This window comes from Euprymna scolopes, chromosome 19 (assembly GCF_053919585.1).
Source record: "Euprymna scolopes isolate OS-2025 chromosome 19, ASM5391958v1, whole genome shotgun sequence".
Lineage (NCBI taxonomy): Eukaryota > Metazoa > Mollusca > Cephalopoda > Sepiida > Sepiolidae > Euprymna > Euprymna scolopes.
The window spans coordinates 134,444,978-134,472,493 of record NC_136500.1 but is presented as its reverse complement, the minus strand read 5'-3'; the positions used below and the strand labels follow the sequence as shown (position 1 = coordinate 134,472,493).

The 27,516-nt window shown below is 34.1% G+C and overlaps 1 protein-coding gene across 2 annotated transcripts in view; it reads left to right on the top strand.

The window, feature by feature from the left end:
• The window catches only part of LOC145239991 (cardioacceleratory peptide receptor-like), a 949,161-nt gene that overhangs the window by 841,870 nt on the left and 79,775 nt on the right, over positions 1-27,516 (top strand). For both annotated transcript variants that reach the window (XM_080103573.1, XM_080103574.1), the window contains exon 8: positions 16,004-16,181. In XM_080103573.1, the coding sequence (XP_079959699.1) occupies positions 16,004-16,181 (178 nt within the window). The remainder of the gene's footprint in view (positions 1-16,003; positions 16,182-27,516) is intronic.

Genomic DNA, 27,516 nt, shown 5'->3' with positions numbered 1-27,516 from the left:
ATGGCATGAGGCATTTTCTTGTTGAAAAAATACATCACTTGGATTGTTATTATTAAATATTGTAGCCATAGAGCTTTGGTAAACCTGCTTTAGCTCCTTAGAACGTGTGCAGTTAATTCTTCCCACAGATGTGTACAACATTTCAAGTAGCTGAAGCAGTCATGCTGCCCCAAACAATTACGCTTCCTCCAACACATTTTTTTTTTACACAGTGATCACCACTTATCAAGGCCCGGAAGCCACTCAGGGATAAGGGTTATTGCAAGTATATTACGTTAGTGTGGAGATTTGATGAAGTGTTTACTTAAGGGGGCGGTTCATTAGGAATTTGTTAACATTAGACTTTAAGACATCCAAGTTGTATTCTGGAGGGAAGCAGGCAGACGGAACAGAGTTCCACAGGCGTGCAGTTCTAAGAAAGAAGCTTTGTTCATGGAATCCGCGTTTTGATTTAGGCACAGATATAGAGTGGGGGGGAATTTTTCACAGTGGATTCAGCTAGACGGGTGTTTTTCGTGAAAGATTGGTGAGGGGGGACCAGGGATTGGAGTTCAGACGAGCACCTGTCATGAAAATAACGATAAAACAAGGATAGGCTCGCAACGTCTCTTCTGTGGGAGAGGGGTTGCAGGGTAGAGAAAAGGGCATCCCCCACTAAACCACGAAGTCTATTTTGTACTCTGCCCAGGCATGATAGGCTGTTTTCGGCAGCTCCTGCCCAGATATGGCAACAGTGTTCCATCCTTGGACGTACTTGGCTTTTATATAGATAGAGAATTGCATCAGTAGTGAGATATCTTCTGGAGCGGTAGAAGGATCCCACTATCTTTCCAGCGACCTTGGCAACAGACTTGATGTACGTGTTCCATTTCAGATCAGGAGTAAAGGTCAAACCCAGAAGCTTATCAAAACACGGGACCTCACCCAGACGAGAGCAATCCATCACAATTGATGCCAGCTGGGGATCAGAACGTTGATGATGTAAGGATAGGAGTTTGGTTTTAGATGCATTAAAGGTAACTAGCCACATCTTCCCCCACTGAACCACGCGCTCGAGATCAGAGGAGAGAGAATCAGAGAGAACTTCATCATTTACAGCCTTTGATGTGTTGCCGTAGATGGTCGTGTCATCAGCATAGATGTAAACGAATGATTTAAGTATGTGTTTAGGGAGGTCATTGATGTACATCAGGAGGAGAGTTGGGCCCAGGATTGACCCCTGAGGGACTCCAGCATTTATATTGCAGGCCTCCGATTTTTGTCCATCTACCACTACTCTTATGAGCCTATCGGAGAGAAATGATATAATGATTGAGAAAACATTTCCAGTTATACCGTAGCTGGAAATCTTGTGAAGTAGACCCTTATGCCATACCTTGTCGAAGGCCTTTGATATGTCAAGAGCAATTGCCCTAGAAAGGAAGCCTTTGTCAAGAGATTCACTAATCCTCTGGGATATAACCGTCAGCACATCTGCGGTAGATCTTGCAGAGCGGAAATCATATTGTGTGGCACTAAGAAGGTTATTCCTGCTGAGGTGGTTGACTATTTCTCTATTTAATATTGATTCCAGCAACTTACTCATAACACAGAGAAGACTTATTGGTCTGTACTGAGAGGGAGATGACTTATCACCTGAATTCTTAAATACAGGGTAAACTGATGAGGTCTTCCAGGGGGTCGGAAAGCACTTCTCCTTAAGGCAGCGCTTAAATAGTTTCGTAAGTATGGGAGCAAGTTCTGGTTGAAGCTTTTTTAACACTATAATTGGGATGCCATCAGGGCCAGTTGCTTTACTGGAATCTAGGTTTTTTATTAGCTTGGCGACCTCATGCACGGATATTTGTATGTTACCTAGCTTGTTCTGTGTTACTGGACGAAATATAGGGAGTTGATGGCCTTCGTCGCATAGGGTAGAATTAGCTGCAAAGTTCTTTGCAAATAGTTTGGCCTTGTCTGACGCTGACGAGATGACCTCTGGTCCATTGAAAATGGTTGGGATAGAACGCACACTTCTGTTCAGGATCCTTTTTGTTATTTGAAAAAACTGGTGGGAACCAAGCCGCTGATCAGCTACCTTGGATTTAACAGACAGCTCTCTTGCATTTTTTATTACTCTTTTACAGCGGTTGCTGGCAGTCCTGAAAGCAGCTTTAGTCTCAGTGCATCTATTACGTTGTTAGCTATGGAAAAAGTGATTTCTATGCGCGATAGCAGCAGCGCATTCTGGGGAGAACCATGGCTGGCTGTTAGGTTTTTGTTGGAATTTTTTAGATGGTATGAATTGGTCTATGCCTACAATTAACCATTCGGTCAGATCTGATACAATAGAGGACACTTCCTTTTTAAACATGGAGTGCAGATGTAAATCAGATATGAATGTACGGAAGCTATCCCAGTCAGCCATAGAGTATCGGTATACAGTACGGTGGAGGGGTACGTCTGGGGGCTTCTTACATTTTGTTTTTATCTTAACTGATACGACGGAGTGGTCGGAGGATCCTAGAGGAGAATGAACGGTACATGAACATAGCTCAGGGGAGGTTGAGAGAAAAAAGTCTAAGAGGCTTGCATATTGATTGGGTGTATCGGGCACACGGGTTGGTTCGCGAACAATCTGAGTGAGGTCATAAGGAATGGCAAAATCATGACAAAACCTCCCCTCATCATCTGTCTTATTTGAATGGGTCAGCCATTCCACGTTATGGACGTTGAAGTCACCACAGATGTGGATGTAAGCCGAGGGATGTGAAGACAGTATGTGGTCTATTTTCTCAGATATGCTCTTAAAGATAGTAAATCCGCTGTTGTGGGGCCTATAGAGGGCAAATATAATTGCAGTGGTGTTAGCAAGTGCAATCCTGAAGCACATATAGGGTAAATTAGGATCTTCTCTAGAGATATCCCTGCCACATGGAAAGCCGTCCTTAATGTAGGCACATATTCCATGCCCATGGCGATCTTGGGTGTCAGATTTAGCTGTTAAATTGGAGTATCCATTAATTATGAACTCATCTAGGGAAGTGGTCGGCCCTATTCCAGTTTCACTTAGAAATAATATGTCCGGTTTCGTCTCCTGTAATTGAGTTTCAACCTCTGGAAGGTTGGAACGTAGACCCCTGATATTGGAGAAGGAGACCTGGTAGTAGGGGTCTACGCTAGAAGATGGGGTTCTAGGTTTAATTTAGTTTTTATTCTGGAGATATTTCATGTTGAGGTTTTGGGATTTGTGGAATAGGTCGGCATACTTGGTTAGAGCAGTACAGAGAGGGAAAGTAAGAGAGAAAAAGACAGGATTTTTTTTTATTTGTAGCAAACGAAAAGGTAAAGCCGTAACAATTACCCACTAGTATGGCATCGAGAGGCCCCACCAGAGACTACTGCATGGTCCAGATCCACTCACCAACTGGCAATACAGCAGTCCCAGTACTTTGCGCCTGTTGATAGGACAGCCTCCTTAGTGGTTAATCCAAGGTTCGGGTCCCTGACTATCAGGCGGATAACGTCAGCCCAGACAAAACGTTTACCCTCAGCACCCTTACTAGTGACATGGCCACAAGGACAGATAGAGACAGAAAAATTTCCGACATCTCAGACTACTGGTCACCAAGTAGTACCGACCTTTAAGCAGCTTTTTCTTCACCCTTTGTCAGAAAAATCACTCATTGAATGAGGACTGAATGACAAAATAGGAGAAGCGAGAGTTACTGGAGCTGCCGATAACACATCCACTGTATTATCTACTCTCCATTAAAAAATGGGGGAAGGGGAATGGGTACAAGTGACGTATTTATATCTAACTAGTAAGTCCGGTGCGAAGTTAATAATTCATGACACTTTTGGTGATAATCTCCCCTCCCATATTAATGGGCGGAAGTTTGTCGTTATCTATCTAGTTTGAATCATTAAAGTTTCATCTTATAATTAATTAAAATCCAATAATTAACTATTATCAATTTGTAAAGTCTGCTTACTATTAATTTACATTAGAGTTTAAATAATTATTCAAGGTTTTAATTTAGGAGGTTCTGTTTTCATGAGTGACTGTTTCTTTGCACTGTATTATATTTCGAATGTACTTGAACATAAGGCTAACTATATAAGATAGTATGATTTGCCAGCAGGAAGAAAGTATTTTCAATACAGGCCAGCTTGAAGTAATAGTATATATTAAGTATACTACTTAAATAAAGTCCTAAGTTTATCTACTCTAGAGAATAATTTCCGGCATTTTTTTTTATCGTTAGTTGCCGGCAAAATTTAAAAAAAAAATCTGATTAAAAGTAAATTTATTACAATTTTAGCAAATACTGGATTTACATTATGCAATTACAGAATATGATTCTAATTTTTTCCTTTGCTTTTTATTCTAACGTTACACTAAGTTTACTGTGTTATTTCGCTACAGTTGATATTGTGTAGAACAATAAGAAAATCATAGTGAACAATGCATTCAACAAAATTTCACACAAATTTCTAGATACCTATATCTAATAAGTTCAAAAGAAAGGACACACTTAGGGAGGTATTTTGGTGGTCAAGTCACTAAATAGAGATTAGCTGGTTTCCCGGCATAGCCCAGGATGTAATAAAGATTTACTGAAATACATGTTCTAGCTGGTTTCTAGGCGTTGCCAGGGATGTAATATAGACACATTATGTTGTATATTACCTGTTCTCTTCTCCCTAAGGTAAAACAATTTCATATACATGCTGTAAATTACCTACGCTAGGGATAAAACATGAACAATACCAGTCCTAGGGTAGATAAAACAAATAATACATAGAGATGAAAGATTCCTCTCCCCTAAGAATAAAACATATATTCAATATCTGCTTTTGTTTTTTCATTGTTTATACGGTCCCGAGCAACGCCGGGTAGCCCTGCTAGTATTAAATAAATGTTATCAAAGGCAAGATAAGTTACTTTTCTACCTAACGGGAGAATTTTTTTTAGTGTCTATTTACATAAAAATGTCAATAGTTTCTTCCAATGTTTAGGAAATAGAAGTTGTTAGAGTACGGCAAAGTTGGTTTCCTCGGACCAAACAAGTTTAGACGTTCAGCTTTATATATATATATATATATATATATATATATATATATATATATATATATATATGTGTGTGTGTGTGTGTGTGTGTGTGTGTGTGTGTGTGTGTATTAGTGTTGGAGCGATAAATCGGAATCGGAAAACTCGGCACTTTTGGAGTACCGGAATCGGTATCAGAATTAGAAAAATCTGAGCTTAATTTCCGATTCCGAAAACGATTTTTTCAATATCTTTTCTTGACGATAAACTTATTAAGGAAGCACAAATTTATTCATTTATTAGAAGATGTTCATTTACAACATAAACTTAAGGGCCACCTAATGGGTTATAAATCTCACCCCTAAATTTGACATTGAGTCAAATTTATTTCTTTTATTTGTACATTTATGTTTCGGGAAGTACACACTTGATATTAAAAGATTTAAAGTATTCTGGACAAGGAGTTTCAATTTTGTTGGTGCCGTCTGGACACTTTTGTTGTTTTTCATTTATCGCGTGTCAAATGTTCATTATTTATTTATTTATGTTCAAATTCCAGTCGTTTTTTATTGTTGGCCTTAACTAAGTATGGCCTTTTCTCTTGCTTTAAAATCTTCTTTTTATCCCATTTCTAATAACCTTCTTACTGTTCAAACTGGGATGTTTTTGTTTGCATCCTCCATAATTTAAGCAGAAAGCTCTGAAGAACATTTCTTCTTATATTCAATGAATGCTCTTTTCAAAGGTCTTTCCTGACAACTGTAGACATTTTACAGACTTGGCCCTGTCTGTTTTTGAAAGAGTTGGTTTCTTGTACCTTTTTATCGTTGATTGAACTCCCTTTTTTGAACATTTCATTTTTCTGTCAATTTCTACATGAGAATAACCTTAACCAGATAAACCAATAACGCGTGTGCTTTAAATCTGTAAATGCTTCCTGTTCTTAGGTATTTTCAATTAAATATACTACTATAGCAATGAATGGCATCAAATATTATCTAAAAAATAAGTAACAAACTTTAGTACTGCGATGCATCATTTTGAACATGGGAATGCATTTAGTACGAAACTCTTGTAAAACGCTTAAGAGAGGCTTTAAAGCAAAAGAGAATATTACAATCAACTGTTAGACATTTTGCATATGCTCTCAATGATTCATTGTACGATTCTTACCATTTCAATACGAAGGTTTAAATTATTTTTTTTAATATTTTATAGGGGCAACATAAGTTTGATCATGACTGTATATATATATATATATATATATATATATATATATATATATATATATATATATATATATATTAGTAAAATACCAGTCCTTGACTGGGTTCAAAAACAGTCTACAGAAAATTGACTCTGATTTATGAAAGTATGATAGGTTATGAAAAAGAAGGGTTGTAAAAAGATAATTCGAATTCTGAGGTATCAAAACCAAAGCAAAAAATTATTAAAATAAAAATAAAATAGATAAACCTCATACTTTATTATACCATACCTGTTCACACTGAAACATATATCACAATATTCTGTGGATCTATATTAAAACACCTTGTTAAACTTTGTGACATATTTCCATTCTATGGCGGTCATGTGCGATCGAACACCCAACACTTTTATTATACCATATTTCTTCAAACTGAAACATAATTATCAAAGTATACTTACGCAGATTGATATGAAAAATCTTTATTAAAGTGTGTACCTATTTACATTCTATGGAGGCCAGGCGTGAATGCAGACCCCACAATTTTATACCATCCCCATTTAAGTTAAAACATACTTATGAAAGCATTCTTATGTACATCTATATCAAAAACACTTGTAAACGTTTTTTGTTTTAATTTTTATGTTTTTTATTTCCATACTTTGTGGACCAGGCGTGAAGGCAGACCCCTAAATTTTAATGAACCGCCGCTCTGCCAGATCAAACAAACCCATTCCTGTTTCTCGATACATCTATAATTATATGTAATCATTTTTTTAATAGTCAACCATATAAGAGCCTATTCGTGATCAGACACACACATACATTCAGCTTTATATTATAGAATATATATACTTGCATGTGTATGTGTGCGTGCATCTGTGCGTATGCTTGTATGTGTATGTGAACTTGTTTATTTTCATGTGTTGTGGGGTGAAGAGGACTCCTGAAAGCCGTGGTAAAGTCAATCCCTCTAGGAGAAGCAAATCCCTGATTAAAAAAAAAACATACAGCGGGAGACCAGTACCCGCATTAAGCTGGTCTGCACTTTGACGTGTTGTCGGCAATCTTGCTCTTACTTGTTGCTGGGTATCAACATTTTGAACTGAGAGAGATTTAGCTGTCGTACAAAGTTAAAACTTTGTAACATCATCTTTGTATAGATACTCCCTCAGGCACTTGTCTATAAATACCCCTGTGACGATGGAAAAGTTGTGACGCGTGGAGGCTTGAAATGCTGGAAGTATGTAATAATTGATTTGACATCATTATGCATATATATATATATATGTATATATATATATATATATATGTATATATATATATGTTTATGTATATGTGTATGTATCTTTATATATGTAAATGTGTACGTAGATGCATGTATATCTATGTGTATATGTATGTATATATGTATATGTGTATATATGTTTATGGCTGTTTGTAGGAGTAAAAAGGGTTTGACTTCTAATGGGGATATGAGACGAATGGATTTGCCAATCATTTTTATAACAAACGGCTGTGCTAAACAATCAATCAAAACGACGCAAAATTATTATAAAAATCGTCGAATTTTTTATTCAATCAGTTCACCATTTGCTACGTCACGGACCGCATTTAATTCTTCGCCGCCATAGTGCTTACTGATCTGAACTACGCCTCCATCTTGGTTACTGATCTGAACTACACGCCATCTTTGTTCAACATAATATCTCAGAACTTAAGAGGTTAACTACGCGACGGACCGCATTTGATTTTTTGGTTACTGATCTGAACTACGCGGCCACCTTTGTTCAACACAATGTCTCAAAACTTAACAGTACGTATATACGTATATATGTTTGTGTGTGTATATGTATATGTATATGTATATATATATATATATATATATATATATATATAAATAGTCATCTTCGGTATCATAGACTCTCAGTGACTGAGGGAGTGGCACTCGTCTGGCAATATATATATATATATATAGTGATTTAAAGGTAATGGGGTTTTTTGGAAACAAGGAAAACGATGTTACTTTTTGTATTTAATATGTTTACAAATTACATGTTTTACCTTCCAGCTGACGATGAATGTGATCAGTTATTCGATGCCTTTAGATTTCTACATTGTCTTGTTTTCCTTTTCTGATTCGTTTCCAAAAGTGATCCAGCTAATTCAACTCTCCTCTGTCCCAATTCTCTTAGCTGTGATTCCAAGCCGTGTCTCTTAACTCTCTGACTGATTTCGAATCCTTCGAACTAAATACATTGCTCGGATGGCTATCATTTTCGATTTCTGATTACTAGGTTCGGTTCTAGAATTTTCCTTTAATAAATATATTTTCAAACCTTATTAAATTTTTTCCCTACATACTGGGACCTGCCCAGTACCATATGCACCCCCCCATATATATATATATATATATATATATATATATATATATATATATATATATATTCAGGTGTGAGGTGTTGAAAAGTCAGAACTAATGAATACAACGAGGTTATTAAATAGTGCTCAATAAAAAGAGCAAAATATTTTTTTATTTGGGGTAAACACTTATATATGGTCGCTACAAATAGTCATCTGTTTTAGTCAAAAGGACTTCGTATTTGCGTCGAGAGATTCCAGTTCGCCTGACGAAGTCTGTTTGACTGAAACAGATGGCTATTTGTGGTGACAATATGTGACTGTTTACCCCAAATAATATATATATATATATATATATATATATATATATATATATATATATATATATATATATATCGCTTTGTTTGGATTTCTGAAACAATAGTAATGTTTATGTCTCCGCCTCAGAGAACCGGTATTTTTCTTAGAAAGTCGCCCAAGTTTATTTGGACGTATTATTTATTTATGTATTATTTTTAAAAACAGTAATCTACGGACACGCGTGTTTTCGAGCCCTACTCCTCTTCAGCGTAGCTTGATTGTTGGTAGGAGGCGAACGTTGGACCTTATGTATTTCAGTCCAGCGCCCTAATCCACTGCGCTATGTTGCCACAGACAATTTACTGCTTCGTTTTTATCGTTCATTTGTTTGGTTCAAGGTTCGAATACTACGAACAGTCAAGCTACGCTGAAGAGGAGTAGGGCTTCAAAACACGCGTGTCCGTAGATTACTGTTTTTAAAAATAATATAATATATATATATATATATATATATATATATATATATATATATATATATATATATATATATATATATATATATATATATATAAGTGTGCGCATGTCGGTTTATGTGTTTCTTGGATGGCATCTCTGTTTTTCTTCCGGAGGTGGTTGCACACTCCTAGCATGTAGGAGCAGGATCCGTTATACTAATGTCACTGAAAGTTCGTATTTTGTATTGGCGCTAATATCAAAAACTATTAGGCGTTTATTTCTTTTTGTTTTCTTTTCTTTTTAGTTTTTTTATACTACCAAGAGCTTTACATAAATATCGACAATTGGATTGACAGTTCGTTTTAAAATGTGCAGTTATTAAATAACGAGGGGTATTTATTTTTATATATTTTATAATCACTTTACTCTGCAGACATTTTAAAAAATGTATACTTACCTTAATAATTTATACAAAGGAAGAACATAATATGTCTTCCCTTATTAACGCTTGCAAGTATTTTTGTCCATAAAATATAACTCATAAAAGATATTCAATTATTTATAACAGTTAAAAAAAAAAGATAACTAATTGCCTTACTTAACACGAAAAATCTTTTGAAAAATGTAGTTTGTTTTGTTTATGATAAAAACTGTAAAAATTCTCAGGTGTTCAAGTATCTTTGTGAACGTCTTCCTCTGTCTATAATAAATATATCAGTTTACTTTTTAGACCCCATCTTTTTACAAGGTATTCACATCTTATCAAGGTCCGGAAGCCACTCAGAGATAAGGATTGTAAATGGGATAGAATCGTAGTAATCTCTAGTAATGAAGAATTGATAAAATGTTTTTCTTAAGGGGGCGGTTCATCAGCAACGTTGGACTTGAAAACATCCAGGTTGTTGTAAGGGGGAACATGCAAACGGAACAGAGTTTCACAGGCGGGCACAGCTAAGAGTTGGGAAAATTTTGAAAGTAGTTTCAGCTAGACGGGTGTTTATCGTGAAGAAGTGGCGAGTGGGAGGCCAGAGATTATAGCAGAGACGAGCACTCGCAATGGAAGTTACGATAAAACAAAGACACGCTCGCAACATCTCTCCTGTGGGAGAGAGGTTGCAAGGAAGAGAAAATGGCATCTCCCACTAAGCCACAAATTCTATTTTGTACTCTGAATAGGTAGGATAGGCTGTTTTTAGCAGCTCCTGCCCAGACATGGCAGCATTACTCCATCCTTGGGCGTACTTGGCTTTTATATAAACAGAACATTGAATCAGCAGTGATATATCTTCTGTAGCGGTAGAAGGATCCTACCTAGCAACATTGGCAACTGACTCGATGCACGTGTTCCATTTCAGATCCGGAGTATAGTTCACACCCAGAAGCTTATCAAAACATGCAGCTTCCCCTGGACGAGAGCATTTCATTTCAATTGATGCCAGATAGGGATCAGAGTGTTGATTATGTAAATATAGGAGCTTTGTTTTAGATGCATTAAAAGTAACTATCCACCTCTTCTCCCACTGTGCCACGCGATCTAGATAAGAGGAGAGAGAATCAGAGAGAAATTGTCATTTACGGCCTTTGATGTGTTTCCATAGATTGTCGTGTCATCAGCATAGATATCAACGAATTATTTAAGTATGTGTTTTGGGAGATCATTGATGTAGACTAGGAAGAGAGTTGGGGCCAGGATAGACCCCTGTGGGATTTCAGCATCAATACTGTGTCAATCAACCAATACACTTATGAGCCTATCAGAGAGAAATAATTTATTGATTGAGAAAACATTTCCAGTTATACCGTAGTTGGAAATCTTGTGAAATAGGTGTTTATGCCATACCTTATCGAAGGCCTTTGATATGCCAAGAGCACTAAAAAGAAAGCCTCCATCCAGAGATTCACTAATCCTATGAGATATAACTTTTAGCACATCTGCTGTAGATCTGGCAGAACCGAAACCATATTGCATGTCACTAGGAAGGTTATATCCGCGGAGATCGTTGACTACTTCTCTATTTAATATGGCTTCCAGCAACTTAGTCATGACACATAGGAGACTTATTGATCTGTACAAAAAGGAAGAAGTCTTATACCCTAAATTCTTTATTGTTAAATGTATAGTTTGGTTAAACACACGTTTAAAACATCCCATCATTTGACCGTTGATGTATGTGTACTTGTTTAGAAATAAAATAAAAAAATATTAGTCAAAACTATGATGCTAACGGGCAATATACCGAACAAATAATATTTTCTTTTTATTTGCAATGAGTTTGACAAAGGATTAAATGAACTCTTTTTTATCGAAACACTTTTATCAAGTGTAAGTTACGCTTAATATGTCTGAAGAGTTACTTCTGGGTACAAATATTTAATCAGGAATCTAATATCTCTTCTGAAATGTAAATGTTTCAGACATTTTGTGTTATGCAAATCATTGTAAAGAAACTATTTGGGAAACAAAAATTGATGGACTCACATTTAATATAAAACTGGGTATTATAATTTCTGCTTTAGTTTGTAAAATAAGATATAAATACACTATCATCACTGAAAAATTATAATTTTCAATATGTCTACATCTGATGATAGACCAGTTTAACAAAGCCTCTATAACACCAAGTACACGTCCTTTAACGTGTCACTAATTTAAATACTCTATACACGTAAGCAAATAATCAGTGGGAAACCGTTACTAATCTCGTTTGCTATCAAAACATGTTTAATACAGGTTTCCGTAAGAATGCTGCTTCAGCTCGCTTTTAGATGAGTTCCACACAATTAAATAATTAATGTATATGTCTGTAACAGAACCTACTGTGTTCAACAAGTGTGTATACAGGTATTTCTTGCACTTAACGCATATGTAGTTAGTGTTATATCATGTTACATTCTTCCGATAGAAATATATTCTTTAGTGTTTTATCATGTTACATTCTTCGGATTGAAACACATTCTTAAATAGAGTTTTATCATGTTACGTTCTTCGGATTGAAACACATTCTTAAATAGAGTTTTATCATGTTACATTCTTCGGATTGAAACAAATTCTTAAATAGAGTTTTATCATGTTACATTCTTCGGATTGAAACACATTCTTAAATAGAGTTTTATAAAGTTACATTCTTCGGATTGAAACATATTCTTAAATAGTTTTATCATGTTACATTCTTCGGATTGAAACCAATTTTTAAATAGAGTTTTATCATGTTAAATTCTTCGGATTGAAACAAATTCTTAAATAGAGTTTTATCATATTACCTTCTTCGGATTGAAACACATTCTTAAATAAAGTTTTATCATGTTACATTCTTCGGATTGAAACCAATTCTTTAATAGAGTTTTATCATGGTACATTCTTCGGATTGAAACATATTCTTAAATAGAGTTTTATCATGTTGCATTCTTCGGATTGAAACAAATTCTTAAATAGAGTTTATCATGTTACATTCTTCGGATTGAAACAGATTCTTTAAGAGAGTTTTATCATGTTACATTTTTCGGATTGAAACAGATTCTTAAAGAGAGTTTTATCATGTTACATTCTTCGGATTGAAACAGATTCTTAAATAGAGTTTTATCATGTTACAGTCTTAAGATAGAAATAGATTCTTAAATAGTGGTTTATCATGTTACATTCTTCGGATTGAAACTGATTCTTAATAGAGTTTTATCATGTTACAGTCTTCGAATAGAAATAGATTATTTAAACAGAGAAATACTATGTTACATTCTTCTGGTAGAAATAGATTTTAGTGTCTAATCATGTTACATTCTTCGGAGAAATATACATTTTATAATAGTGTTATACCATGTTACATTCTTCAGAGGGAAATACATTTTTAAATAGTGTTATATTATGCTACATACTCCGGATAAAAATAGAGTCCTTAAATAGTGAAAAGGCCTGTTACATTCTTCGGATGAAAATAGATTCTTTATATATTGCTATACTATGTTACATTCTTCGGAAAGAAAGAAATGTTTAATAATGTTATATCATGTTCTATTCTTCGGATAGAAATATGTTCTTTAAATAGTGTTTTAACATGTTACATTTTTCGGATACAATTGTATTCTTTAAATAATGTTTTAATATGTTACATTCGACGTATTGAAATGGATTATTTAAATAGTTTTATACCATGTTGCATTCTTCGGAAAGAAATAGATTTTTTAAATAGTGTTTTTTCATGTTACATTCTGGGAAAGAAATAGGTTCTTAAAACAATTAAATACCGTGTTACATTCTTCGGATAGAAAATGATTTTAAAATAGTGTTTTATCATGTTAGATTCTTCGGATTAAAGCAGATTCTTTAAATACTGTTTTATATGTTACATTGCTCGGATTGAAATAGATCCTAAAAATAGTGTTATACAATGTTACATTCTTCGGACAAAATAGATTTTTAAATAGTGTTTTATTATGGTACATGGTTCAAATAGAAATAGATTCTTTAAATTGCATTATATCATGTTACATCAGTCGTATAAAAAATGATTTTAAGTAGTGTTAAATTCTTCGGATAGTAATACATTGATTATATTTTGTTTTATCGTGTAACATTATTTGGATAGAAATAGCCTCTTTAAATAGTGTCATAGAAATAGGGTTTTAAATATTGGTATATAATTTTACATTCTTCGGATAAAAAAACATTCTTTTTATAGTGTTTTAACATGTTATATTCTTCAGATAGAAATTGATTCTTTTAATAGTGTTTTATCATGTTACATTCTTCGGAGAAAAATGCATTTTTAAATAGTGTTATACCATGGTTTAAAAAAGGTGTAATATTATGATACATTCTTCAGATAGAAATAGATTTCTAAATAGTGTTATACCATGTTACATTCTTCGGATGAAAATAGATTCTTTAAATAGTGTTTTTTCAAGTTACATTCGTCAGATAGAAAAAGATTCTTAAAATAGTGTTATATTATGTTACATTCCTCGGACAGACATAGATTTTTCAATAGTTTTATATTATATTACATTCTTTCGGATAGATATAGATTCTTTAAATAGTGTTATACAATTTTACATTCTTCACATAGAAATTGATTCTTATGATAGTGTTATACCATGTAACCTTATTCTGATTGAAATAGATGTTTAAATATTGTTTTCTCATATAACATTCTTCGCTTAGAAATATATATTTTTAATAGTGTTATATCATGTTACATTCTTCTGATAGAAACAGAATTTTAAATAGTGTTATATCGTGTTAGATTCTTCGGATAAAAATAGATTTTTGGATAGTGTTTTATCATGTTACATTCTTCGGATAGAAATAGATTTTTAAATATTGATAGCCTTTAAGAAATTATGTTGATTTTATATGTTCTATTGACTTCTTGGCAAATATCCAATCCGAAAATTATTTAAAAATGATATACGATGCCATGTTTTTGTGTTTCATTAGTTTCTGTTTAATCCTCACAGTGCCCTACTTCTGTGCCTGCCTCATATTTAATATTATAGAATGCGCCTTGGTAGACTCATTTCTTCCAACAAACAACATACTTCAAAGCAAACAGAAAAGCAGCAAAACTTTTATAACTGCTAATAGTTTCTTTCCATTGGGATGCAATACTTGGGTATTCGTTACCTGTTTTTTATTGCATAACTTATTAACATTCAGAAATGTTAATGCATCACATCGCTGCGTCATGTTGTCAACTCTATATATAGTCGAATATAGCTGAACACAAAAAAACACCTGTTCATATGTGGCGAGTATTACATGCATGGGCAAATCGTTACTTACTAGACGTAAAATGTACTCTCAGGTGTTAACGATTTGCTATGTCCTTAGATAGGGATATCCGGATATGAAGCAAATTTGTAATGTCTACAATGTACCTGAAAATTTGAAGCCAAGAATTTTGAACCTACAGGTTGAATATTATTAAATTATGATATCTGTCGGTTACAAAATGAGACAAATCGCTCAAATAAAATCAACTTCTAACAACCATCCAAACAAATTCATAAACTTTACTAGTGCATGACTTTATTTCTGTAACCTGCACTTTTACACTATGTTTTCTGAAACCAAGGTGATGTTGATTATATTTTAATACGGTGGGGCAATTTACGCCTAAATCATAAAAATGACTTCGTCTCTTTTCATGAATCCTTCCTGGTCGAACGTTGTCTGGCAATCTACACGTTGTAGAATCAGTTGCACAGTAAACAAAGAATAGAAAGAATTTCAGCTCATATTTATTGTTGTAAAACGATATGTGTTACCTCATTCGCCCGTTAAACGTTACTGCTCGTTACGGCTGTGACATCTTTCACGTGATCGTTTTCTCAAACGTGTTGTAGAATGTCATCCACGTATTTAACATGATCGTTTTTTTGAACGTGCTCTCCCCGATTGATAGAATTTCTTTTCCTTACCGTGACAGCACTTCATTCACGGTTCGGTGTTTACATTGAGCCGTCCAAACTATGCAACACCCTAACGTTTTGTTTTGAAATTTGTGTGTTTATATATTATGTAAATCTGATTTATCGTCCATAAATCTTTAAAACATTTTACTAGCAACATGCATGTCGAAGACTAATCAGCTCAATGAAGCTCAGTAAAATACACATGCATTACAAAGTTTCTTTTTCTTTTTATTTAATAGCTCTACGTTACGTTATTGGCTGTGTTGTTATTTATTATCCCGGCAATCATCATCATCATCTGTTACACAACCATCATCTACATCATCTGGAAAAAGAGCCACTTACTCGTTCTATCGGCAGACGAGAATACAAAAAGTAATAAACGAAACAAGAACAAGTACTACACGCGGTCAAATGGTTTGTATCACATTCTTCTTTCTTGAATATTTATACATGAAATAAAATCAAACACAACACCCAACAAACATAATTTACCAAATTCCAGAGTTATATCTGCAAACACTGCTAAATTTTACAATGCTTTGCGCTATTTAATATAAGTATATTTTTGGTTTGCTAATAAAATAAACGTTTAGTAGAAGTCTGGATTTGATATATTGTATATGTTTCTCAATTTCAAGAAATGTGATTTAGCATGTTTAGTATTTGAACATTTTATTTTACGATGCCCTTAAATAAGTTTCCAGATTTTTTCGTATGGGCACATCAAACGGCGCACTTTTTGTCTCTATAGGCACACGAAAGGTGATGAATTAAATTCATATTTCACAAATCAACTCTGGTGTTCTGAATTGGTAACTCCTCCTAAACCTCTAATCATCCCTCGCATACTCCCTGCCTCCAGTGAATCTAATATGCTACTACAAGACTGATGCTCAATTTATGCAAGTAAGGTTAAAAAAGAGTCTGACTCATCCCATACGCTGCTGTGGTAGTTTTCAAAATTTAAAACATAATTTTATTGTAATTTTTCTTCTTAAGTTTCCTCACGCCTAGAATCTTATTTTGGAAATTCATCAGTTGTGAAAATAGTTTTTAGTAAGATGTATTCCAATTCCTGCTGTAACTGTTCATTTGAACCAGAAATCTCATAAGATAAAGTGCAATAAAATACTCAAGAGTCTACAGCCATTTTAAACGCCTTTACACAAAGTCTAGAAACTTATTTAATGCACCTCGTATTGAAGGTTAATTAAATGTAATGCAAATAATAGTTAGGGCTAGAATTGTTTTGCCTCCTTTTTATTACATTTTCACCCCAAACAAGGCGCATTGCCACTTTGGTGTAGGGGGCTACTATCAGGGACAGCAACTACTGGGGCACTATGTTGGGATTTGTGCAGCAATATGTCGGTTCACTTTGCACTTGAACTTGATCGTATAGCGTGGCGTCTGTCCGCAAAGGAAAGTCAGGCAGGGGGTGGTTGGAAGGGTCCAGTGTAGAGTTCGAGGCAAACCGGCTGGCAAGCATATTAGCTTTGTCGGTTGCTGAACAAACAACCTCGTGATTGTTGGTTAGCGGAGGAATTGTTGATTGCCCATTATTTACTACACTGTTGTAGACTTTCCAGAAGTCACGATTTCCTATTTTTTAGTGCTTCGATGCGTTTTTTAGTGGTTTCAGTAAATTCTCGCTTAGCTGTCGCTATTTCTTTCTTAACGTTACTTCTAGCTTCTATATACTTCTGTTTGTTTGAACTGAACTTATGTCGGTTAAATCTGCGGTATGCATGCTGCCTGTGAGCAATGGCAGTTGCGCCAATCGAAGTAAACCATTGGGGAGAGTGGGCTTGCTATAAAATCTCCGCATGGGAACATGCGCTTCCATTGCTGTTTTGAACCATCCAGTGGTCTCATTTGCGCACCGTTCAGCAGGAAGAGAAAAACAATATTTCCCATGGGGCATCTCTGATAAGATCTCTGATGGTTCCCAGTCAGCCTTTTTATAATATCTTGTGTTTTGAGCATTGGCTCTTCGGTTTTGGGTCTAGAATTTCGAGCGATTTCTACCATTATCCTCGGGAACTGTAGTCCTGGTTTGTATCCTTTTATATATTATTCGCTTTTATATAAAGTGATGTTGCTCTCGGTTGATTAGTTGTGTGTTACTGTGTCGGATATATACTCAAGAGCCAAAACAATGAAAAGAATATCCTACTAATACTACTGGTGAAAGCGATTTCTATAATTGCATGCAGAATATGGTAAGAACTGTTATTAACTGTTATTCCTTCTTTTCTATACAGCGCTGTAACCAAACTAAAACTATAAAAAGTATAAAAACTACATAAATAAAATAAATTTGCAAATACACAGGAGACAAAAAGAAAGTCCGCACTTCTAATTTTTTCAAAAACTGCACATTTAAGCTAAATTAAATGTAACTGCTTCAACAAACTATACTTCATTTGATTCGCTCTGTAATTTTACCTGTTCATATTTGAATTTTAATCGCAATATTCTAGTTTTCACGTTTTTTAGTGGTTTCAGTAAATTCTCTCTTAGCTGTCGCTATTTCTTTCTTAACGTTACTTCTAGCTTCTATATACTTCTGTTTGTTTGAACTGAACTTATGTCGGTTAAATCTGCGGTATGCATGCTGCCTGTGAGCAATGGCAGTTGCGCCAATCGAAGTAAACCATTGGGGAGAGTGGGCTTGGTCAAATTGAAGAGGAAAAGAGAATGTCTACACAATGGGAAATTTTTATTTAAATGTAACTTTAGGACATTGATGCAACACAAATACAGGAGGGACACAATGAACTAGTTAATATTTAGTAGCATAGTTCTTCTGCAGATTGACAGTCTGCAATCTTTGGGAATTCGTTGAATTAGACTGCACCATACTCGGGGAAAGGGCATCCCACTTTCCTGTAATTTTGTTCCAAATGTCTTCCAAGTTTGGAAATTTATCATTGCGTACAGGTTGCTAGATTTAATGCCATAAGATTTCGATAGGATTGAGGTCTGGAGATTGTGCAGGCCAATCCAAACACGGAATATCGTGCTATATCAAGAACCTCTTGACATTACCATCTGTGTGAATCTGAGTTTTATCCTGTAGGATAATGGGATTATCATCCAAATTCCGACCAAATGCTCAGTCAACGTATTAATGTACTTGGTCGAATTAATTCGACATTGCAAGATAACTATAAGCCCTGGAACACTGGTCCTAATAATTCCTAACGCCAAAACTGAACCTCTACCACCTTGCAGCGTTGAAACTGAGCACCAAAGATAAAGTGCTACCCCTTTCCTCCGATGGACGTACTGCTTACCATCACTGCCTGGCCTATTGATCTTGCTTTCGTCGCTAAAAAAGTACGTTTGACCAATATGAAAAGTCATGATTTTCACTGCATTTTACGAAGTCCAGACGGCGCTGTTAGTTTTTTACAGAAATCATGGGCTTGCGTCTTGCAATATATGCTCGCAAATTAAATTCCTTTAACCTGTTCTTCTTAGGCTGATGATCTTGATAGCATTGTCTTCCTTATTAGAAGTTACTCTAGTACGACCAGATCTAGGGGTTTTGGTGGGTTTGCACAGTCTTTCGTTCCGTTTTCTCATCGAATTTCAATCTCCAGTTGATTTCTCGATTAGATAAACCAGAAAGGTGAAGATTAATGAGCTCATGAGGATCACTACGAGAAAGTCGTACCATATGGACTAAATGTTACGTTGTATAACCCGGAACAACAACAATTACGATTAGAGGTACTTTGTTGTTTTTACATGGATATTTAAACTGATTTATGGGTGGTAATTTTATCCGGTTTAAGCGAATTCGTTGCTGCTCCTCAATTTGAAGTTATTTTTTAAAATTTACATAGACACTAGAATATTTCAATTAGATGTCATAGTAAAATTATAGAGGAAGGAACGGCGAATCAAATTCAATAAATGGACACTTTCTTAAATAAAAAAAAAATCATCAAACAATTTATTTCCAGTGAATTCAGATCGAGTGGAAAGTTCTCAAACTTATTAAAAATATGGCGAGTACATCAACACAATTTTGACGGAAGAGATGATCGTTATAAGGAAGTTGGAAAATGATTAAAAACAGAATTAACATACACACATATCTATTTTATATAATTATATATATATATATATATATACATATATATATATATATATATATATATATATGCAATTTATAACTACAATAAATTTGCGGTTTCACTTAATAGCTTAACTAGCAAATTCTAACATTGCTACAAATATAATTTCTGACTTCTTTATGTCCTCTGATGAGAATAATAATAAGAATGGCATTTTTAAAACGCCGCAGAATAAAGACCTTGTAAATTGTTTTTTTGGAGTATTTAGTCGGACAATATATTTTGCTTGTAAACTTCAACTTACAGTTTTAATTGTCATTCTCTTATACTAAGCTCTACTTTCTATTGCGTATTGAGTTTTTTTTAATTCGGTTTGGATTACATTTTCTATATATAATTACTGCTATATATATTAGTTTGAAGTTTACCATTGCGTATATCAGGTAAACACTACATCCCATTGTTTTCATTGATTTAGCTTATATGTATATATATATATATATATATATATATATATATATATATTATATATGCAAAACGAAGTTGATATTTATCCGATGTAAAGTGATCAATGAAGTGAAACGAGGTTATTACAAAATTAAAAAATAGAGCAAAGTATCTATTTTATTTTTTTTTACATATGTTGCTACACAGTCATACGCATGTTCCGATCAGCTAGTTTTTAGAACTAGAGACCTCTTCAGCAGATACAGCTCATAACAAAGCAACGTTTGCATTTACTGTCCTATAAGCTATATCGCCTGAAGAGGTTTCTACAAACGTAGAAGTAGCTGACCGAAACATGCACATAACTGTGTACCCAAATATTACTGCGTATATAAAAACAAATAGAAAATATACGTATATGTATATATATATATATATATATATATGCATAATACAGGGAAACTATACTTTATGTGAATGACTCTCTCTCTCTCTTTCTCTCTCTCTCTCTCTCTCTCTCTCTCTCTCTATATATATATATATATATATATATATATATATATATATATATATATAACAATTGCCAAAAGGGAAAATATGAGGGGAAAAAATGAAATCTGCTTCATTCAAAACCTTAATCCTGATCTAATAATTATTTAAACAAAAAAAAAACATTTTCACCTGGTAAAAATTATAACACCACTTTAATAAAATCGGCTAGTTTTGAAAAAAAAAATGAATACGAAAAGCTTTCTATGTTACTTAAAGCAACTTGTTCGTTGATAAAAAAATCTTACTAAATTATAAATGGCAAAAGGGAAACCATTATCAGAGTTTGAGCTTAATCGGGGTGAACTCTCCCATACATCAATTGTAAACGAAATGAATCGAAGCAAAACGGTCATCACAAATTTTTTAAGACGTCCAGATCAATATTGGCACAAAAAGGGGCCAGGTCGACCAAAAAAAAAAAATTCGCCGTATCAGAAAAATTTAAAAGAAACTCCAGTATCAACTGTAGTCGTAAAACCATCAGAAGGCATCTGAAAATGAAGGGGTTCCATCATTTAAAGCGACTGCAGAAACCACGTCTTCTTGAACAGCACAAAACTAACCGACTTAAATATGCCGCCAAATACCATACTTGGGATGAAGAGAAGTGGGAAAATGTAATTTTCTCCTGTGAGAAAAAGTTTAATCTACGTAGACGGTTCAGATGGATTTCAACACTATTGGCATGATAAAAATTTGCCCAAAGAGACTTTTTCAACTCGGCATAGTAGTGAAGGGTCTTTAATGATCTGGGGATCTTTCTCCTCAACTGGGATCCTAACGTTGCAAGTAGTGAAAGGCCGGCAACCATCATTGAAGTACATTTCAATGCTTGAAAATGTTTCTATCAAGACTGAAGGTCCACGTCTGTGTGGAAGAAATTGCATTTTCCAGACAGACAACGTTGCGATACACACTTCCCGTAAGCACCAAAATATTTGTCTTCAAATAATATAGAATTCTTAGATCCAGCATGTTCTTCGGACCACAATCCCATTGAAAATCTCTAAGGATGGATGGCAAAAGAAATGTTCAAGGATGGAACACAGTATGAATCGATAAAAGAACTTTCTTATTAAGTTCTCAGTACATAGGATAAAATTCCTTTGCAACTGATAAAAAACTTAGTCGCAAGCATGCCGAAGAGAATATTTGAAGTAATTCGTAATAATGGAGGCTATACTAAATACTGATACCCTTTTTAGTAATTTATAATTGCCTTTTGTTAGATAAATTATCAGTGGTCTAATCTTTTTCACCAGGTGAAAATGTTTTTTTTTAAATAATTATTATATCAGGCTTAAGATTTCGAATGAAGCAGATTTCATTTTTTTTCACATCATATTTTCTCTTTTGGCGATGGTTTCGAAGGCCAGAGGAATAGTTGTCCGAAACGTCGTGAAACAACAACTTAAAAGATAAGAATAATAGTCCGCATTAAAAAATAAATTAATAAATTATTCTCACATCACTAATGTATTCCAATTAAAATAATATAAAATTAACATGTTTCTATTAAGTCTAATTTTCAGCTTGTTAAAAAATACTGAGGTAATTAGTACTAACTGATTATCAAGTCATTGTGATTAAGTTAAAATCTCTATAAAAAGCGGTGCCTCCCTATAATTATATTTCTTGTAATAATATATTGTAAGCAGTTATTTTATATTTGTCTCCAGAAATATCGAATATTGTACTTATCATTCTATTGAATTACATTGTATTGTTTTCTTATGTGATGATGTTTTTAACTATCGGGTATTTTCTGTCAGGTTCTTTTAGTTAAGAGTAATGACTTTATTTTTAATTGCTTTGAATATTATCATCCTAATTAATGTCTAAGTCACGTAATAAAGGAACCAACAAACAAACAAAAAATCCAGTTTAATTGGGAATGGTGTCCCCTTTTGCTAAAAAAGTTTCCTACATTCTTAGTGAGACATACTTGTTTTTTTTTCCCCAAATGATTTTTCCAAATATATTGAACTGAAGAGCAAAAGTTAGTATCCGTTCTATAATGATGTTTAACACCATGTAATTCCAAATACCTCGATTGTTTATTATTGTCGAGTTCAATATATTCAAAACGCTGACGAAAATCGTTCTCTCTGGTAAGAATTATCCTTCTTAATTAATATTTTAATGAATTAATCATTAGCCATTTCTCAAAATTCTACCGTCTTAGTACTCTAAATCGTTTATCTGTGTTAATTTTAGTAGTTTCATTGGCGAAAATATTTACCATAAAAATGTGTTTTTCCGGCCTTTGAAATTAAAATTCTAGTATTGAAACTCACATTGCCCGTTTTATTAAAACGTCTATATTTCAGATCACTTAATTATGATTAAGTAGATTACTTAGGGGATCGGTTCACCAAGAACCTGTTTACGTTGGACTTGAACACAATCAGATTGTATTGCTGGAAAGCAGACAATCGGAAGAGAGTTCAACAGACATGCAGTTCTAAGAATGCACTTTTGTTCATGCAATTTACATTTAGGTTTTGGCACAGAATAAGAGTGTGGGTAAATATTGTTAGTGGTTTTGGATATACGAGGGTTTTTCGTGAAAGTTTACCAAGGGGAGACCATAGATTGAAGCCAAGTTGAGGTCTTGCTATGAAAATAAAAATAAAGCTACGTCTCTTCTGTGAAAAACAGGTTGCAGAGAAGAGAAAATGACATGCCTCACTAATATACGAAGTTTATACTGAACTCTTACAGGGCAGGACCAGCTGCTCCTAGCAGCTCCTGCCCAGATGTGGCAACAGTACTCCGTCGTTGGCCGTACCTGGCTTTTATATAGGTAGAGAAATGCGTAAGGAGAGAGATATCTACTGGAGCGGTAGAAGGATCCCATCATTTTTCCAGCGATCTTTGCAATGGATTTGATATACATGTTTCATTTTAGCCCAGGAATAAAGGTCAAGTCCAGAAGTTTGTAAAAACATAAACCACGATCCAAGACGAGAGTCATTCATTTCAACCGATGCAAGATTGGCATCAGGGCATAGAGATAGAAGATTAGTTTTATATGCATTAAAATTAACTAGCCACGCATTTCCCCATTGTACCACATGCTCAAGAACAGATGAGAGAGAATCAGAGAGAACTTGGTCGTTTACGGTCTTTGAAGTGCTACCATAGATTGTAGTGTGGTCAGCATAAATGCCTTAGAATGATGTTAGGATGTGATTTGTAAGATCATTAAAGTAGCTCAGGAAGATAGTTGGGCCCAGGATGGACTCCTGAAGGACTCCAGCATTAATACTGAGAGTTTCTGATTTCTGCCCCTCAACCGCTACTTTGTCAGTTTAATGACACCTTTTGTATGAAAATATTACCAAGCAATCTAATACGTGAGTCATTGATATATCAGAACATTTGCAAAGTGTAGTACTTTAAGATTTCACGACACCGTTCTTCCAGGCATTACCCCCTTAATTTAAAGCAACGACATGTGTCTTCTGTCCTAATTTCTAAGTCTCGCTTTTTATGATATGGTGAAATATGGAGAATTTTATCAGAGTGCATTTTTTTTACGAGATTGATATCCACTACCAAATTTGATTTCCTAACTGTTTGTGTGTGGCAAGTAAAACACCCCTGAATTTGAACAATCAGATTACTGTTTATGTTTTTACGTGTAAGGTTATACATATTAGCAATAACATAGAAAGAATAATACGAAAATGTACTCTCTATCTCTTTGTTACTATTATATAATAGTCACTTCTTGTGTGTGAGAGTTTCTTCTTTACATGTTCCGAAACAACTGAGTCTTTCTTTTGCAAATTTCACACAAAGAAAATTTATATTTCTGGCAGTGTTCTTGGATATGTTTTGCACGGAAATACATCCGAGAAAAAACAGATCTTAAACATAGTTTTTATACTCTTATAGACAATAAAAAATAGGAATATTTTAAGTTACACCGCTATAATATTGGCCGGTGTAACATCAACTATTCCCCTATGAAAATTCTTCTTTATCTAAAAGAGACGACTTTCAATTTTTAAGATCGTCAAGCACAAATATCAGGTGACGTAATATTATAAACAACTACAGATGGAATTTAATGAACGATATTATCATTTTTATTTTTATATTCTTTTGTAACTCATTTCACCGGGAAAATTTTTCCTCATAATATATAATATTAAACAGAGGATTTATTTTATAGTAATAAATACGCAATCTGCTTGGACTAAAATACTGTGTTTAAACGTATTGTACGACCGGGCAACGCCGGGCTACCAGCTAGGTATAGATATAAAGCTAATTTCATTGGTTAAAATTTGACCAGGAATAACTGCTTATAACTAGTTTGGCATGAAAGTATGCAGTTTGTATTCACAATAAACGATATGCACGATAATAATATTGGTGATACACAACCAGCGATATTTATTTAGAAATTGACACGACTTTGCGTGGTTAGCATTCGGCATGTTTACGTGAGTGAATCCTTCAATAACGGTGAAATCAAAACACGGAATAAAATACGGAATAAAACACGTAATAAAACACGGAATAAAACCTGTAAAACTCTCACTTCTGTGACGTACTTTGGCATTTAAATTAAATTATATTTACCAATATATTGCCAATTATTAATGCATTGTGCTGTGTATATTTTGAAAAGGTAAGATGGCGAGAAAACATTCTAATCGATTCTGATAAAATTCAAAAGAGGTTCGGTGAAATAGGAATTCATCGCATATCACAGTATTACTTTCTAAAAGAAAAGTAAAAATGCTAAAGTTTCCCTTGCCTAGTTGTGCATGTCATCTTGCCATTGGCTTGCACCTTATATTTTATAAATTATATCATGCAATGGTATTGTTCGATAATCCGATGACATTCTACGACATTATATCAATCCATAAAGGAAAACATTTTCACATAAGCAGATTTGTTGACAGAATATCTGATCAAAGTAATGGTGACATTATAAATAGATTTATACTCACTGCAACCAGAAGTGTTCGTGCGCTTAAAAGAATCCAGCATACTTACGTACAACACATACATAACCATATATGTGTATTAATAAAATAAAACTACTTTTATGTGTCAACGTTTAGACATGTATTGAAATAATTATATTGTTTATTAGATGGGAAATTGAAACAAAAATTACATATCTACATATATTCATTTATAACAAATTTCCGCGAAAACAAAAGGGATGAATGACAGGTAGAGTTAACCTTTGCCGAACAAACATGGAGCAATTGTCTGATAGAAATGGTAGCGGTATTTAAAAGATTCTGATTCGTTATCAACCGAGCTTAAACGATTGTTTCTAAAAAGAAGCAATAACATCAATTTCATGCAATAACCTGGTCGATCGCCAAGAAGATCAAATGCAGAAAGATCTGTGTATTTTTATTTCGCCATATATATATATATATATATATATATATATATATATATATATATATATATATATATATTCTTAACATATTATATATAAAAATTGTTAATTATATATATATATATATATATATATATATATATATATATATATATATATATATATTACTTAAGGGGGACGGGTTATCAGGGATTTGTTTCTGTTGGACTTGAAGACATCCAAGTTGTAGTGAGGTGGGAAACAGGCAAACGGAAGATAGTTCCACCGGCGTACACTTCTGAGAAATAAACTTTGTTTATGGAATCTACGTTTTGATTTAGGCACAGCTAAATAATAGGGAAAATTACTGACAACGGTTTCAGCTAGACGGGTGTTACTCATGAAAGATTGGCGGGGGGGCAGAGACGAGCATTGCCATGGAAATGACGATAAAACAACGACAGGCTCGCAACATCCATTCTGTGGGAAAGAAGTTGCAGGAAAGAGAAAAAAGCATCTCGCACTAGGCTACGAAGTCTATTTTGTACTCTGTCAAGGCAGGATAGGCTATTTTTAGCAGCTTCTGCCAGATATGGCAACAGTACTCCATCCTTGGACGTACTTGGCTTATATATATATATATATATATATATATATATATATATATATATATATATGTGTGTGTGTGTGTGTGTGTGTGTGTGTGTAAAATTATATACGCTAATGAATCGGGAAGAATTTACAAAATTAATTAGTTTATGATAACATATATTTTAACAACTTTATTATTTATTATACATAAATGGAATTTAGATTCGTTATTATTTTTTTACTTAAGAAGCAAAAGAGGATAGCATTGTAGGAGAGAGGGGACATCTTACTTTTAGACGGCCTCAACGTACCAACTTTTGAGTGGATGACAAAGTGCATTTTCATCTGAGCGGTTATGTAAACAAACCAACCTTCAAAATTGAGCGGAGGGAAACACTTGTTTACTTCATGAAATGTGCCCTCGTGCTCAGAATGTTATGGTATTGTGCGCTATGTCTGCAAGAGTAATTGTCGATCAATTTTATAATGAAATGGCGCTGGTAATGCAGTCATTGTAAATGCGCAGTGCCATGTTCAGATGATAAATAACGTTTCGCTCCTCAACTTACCCGTTTTGCAGTGGATAAGCAAACACTTTTCCAGGCAGATGGAGATGGAATTAACACTGCAAAAATTTCAATCGATGCATTTAAAGCTTTATTTAAAACTTGCGTCATATCTTGAAATGGAAATATCTCTTGCCTCCTTGTTG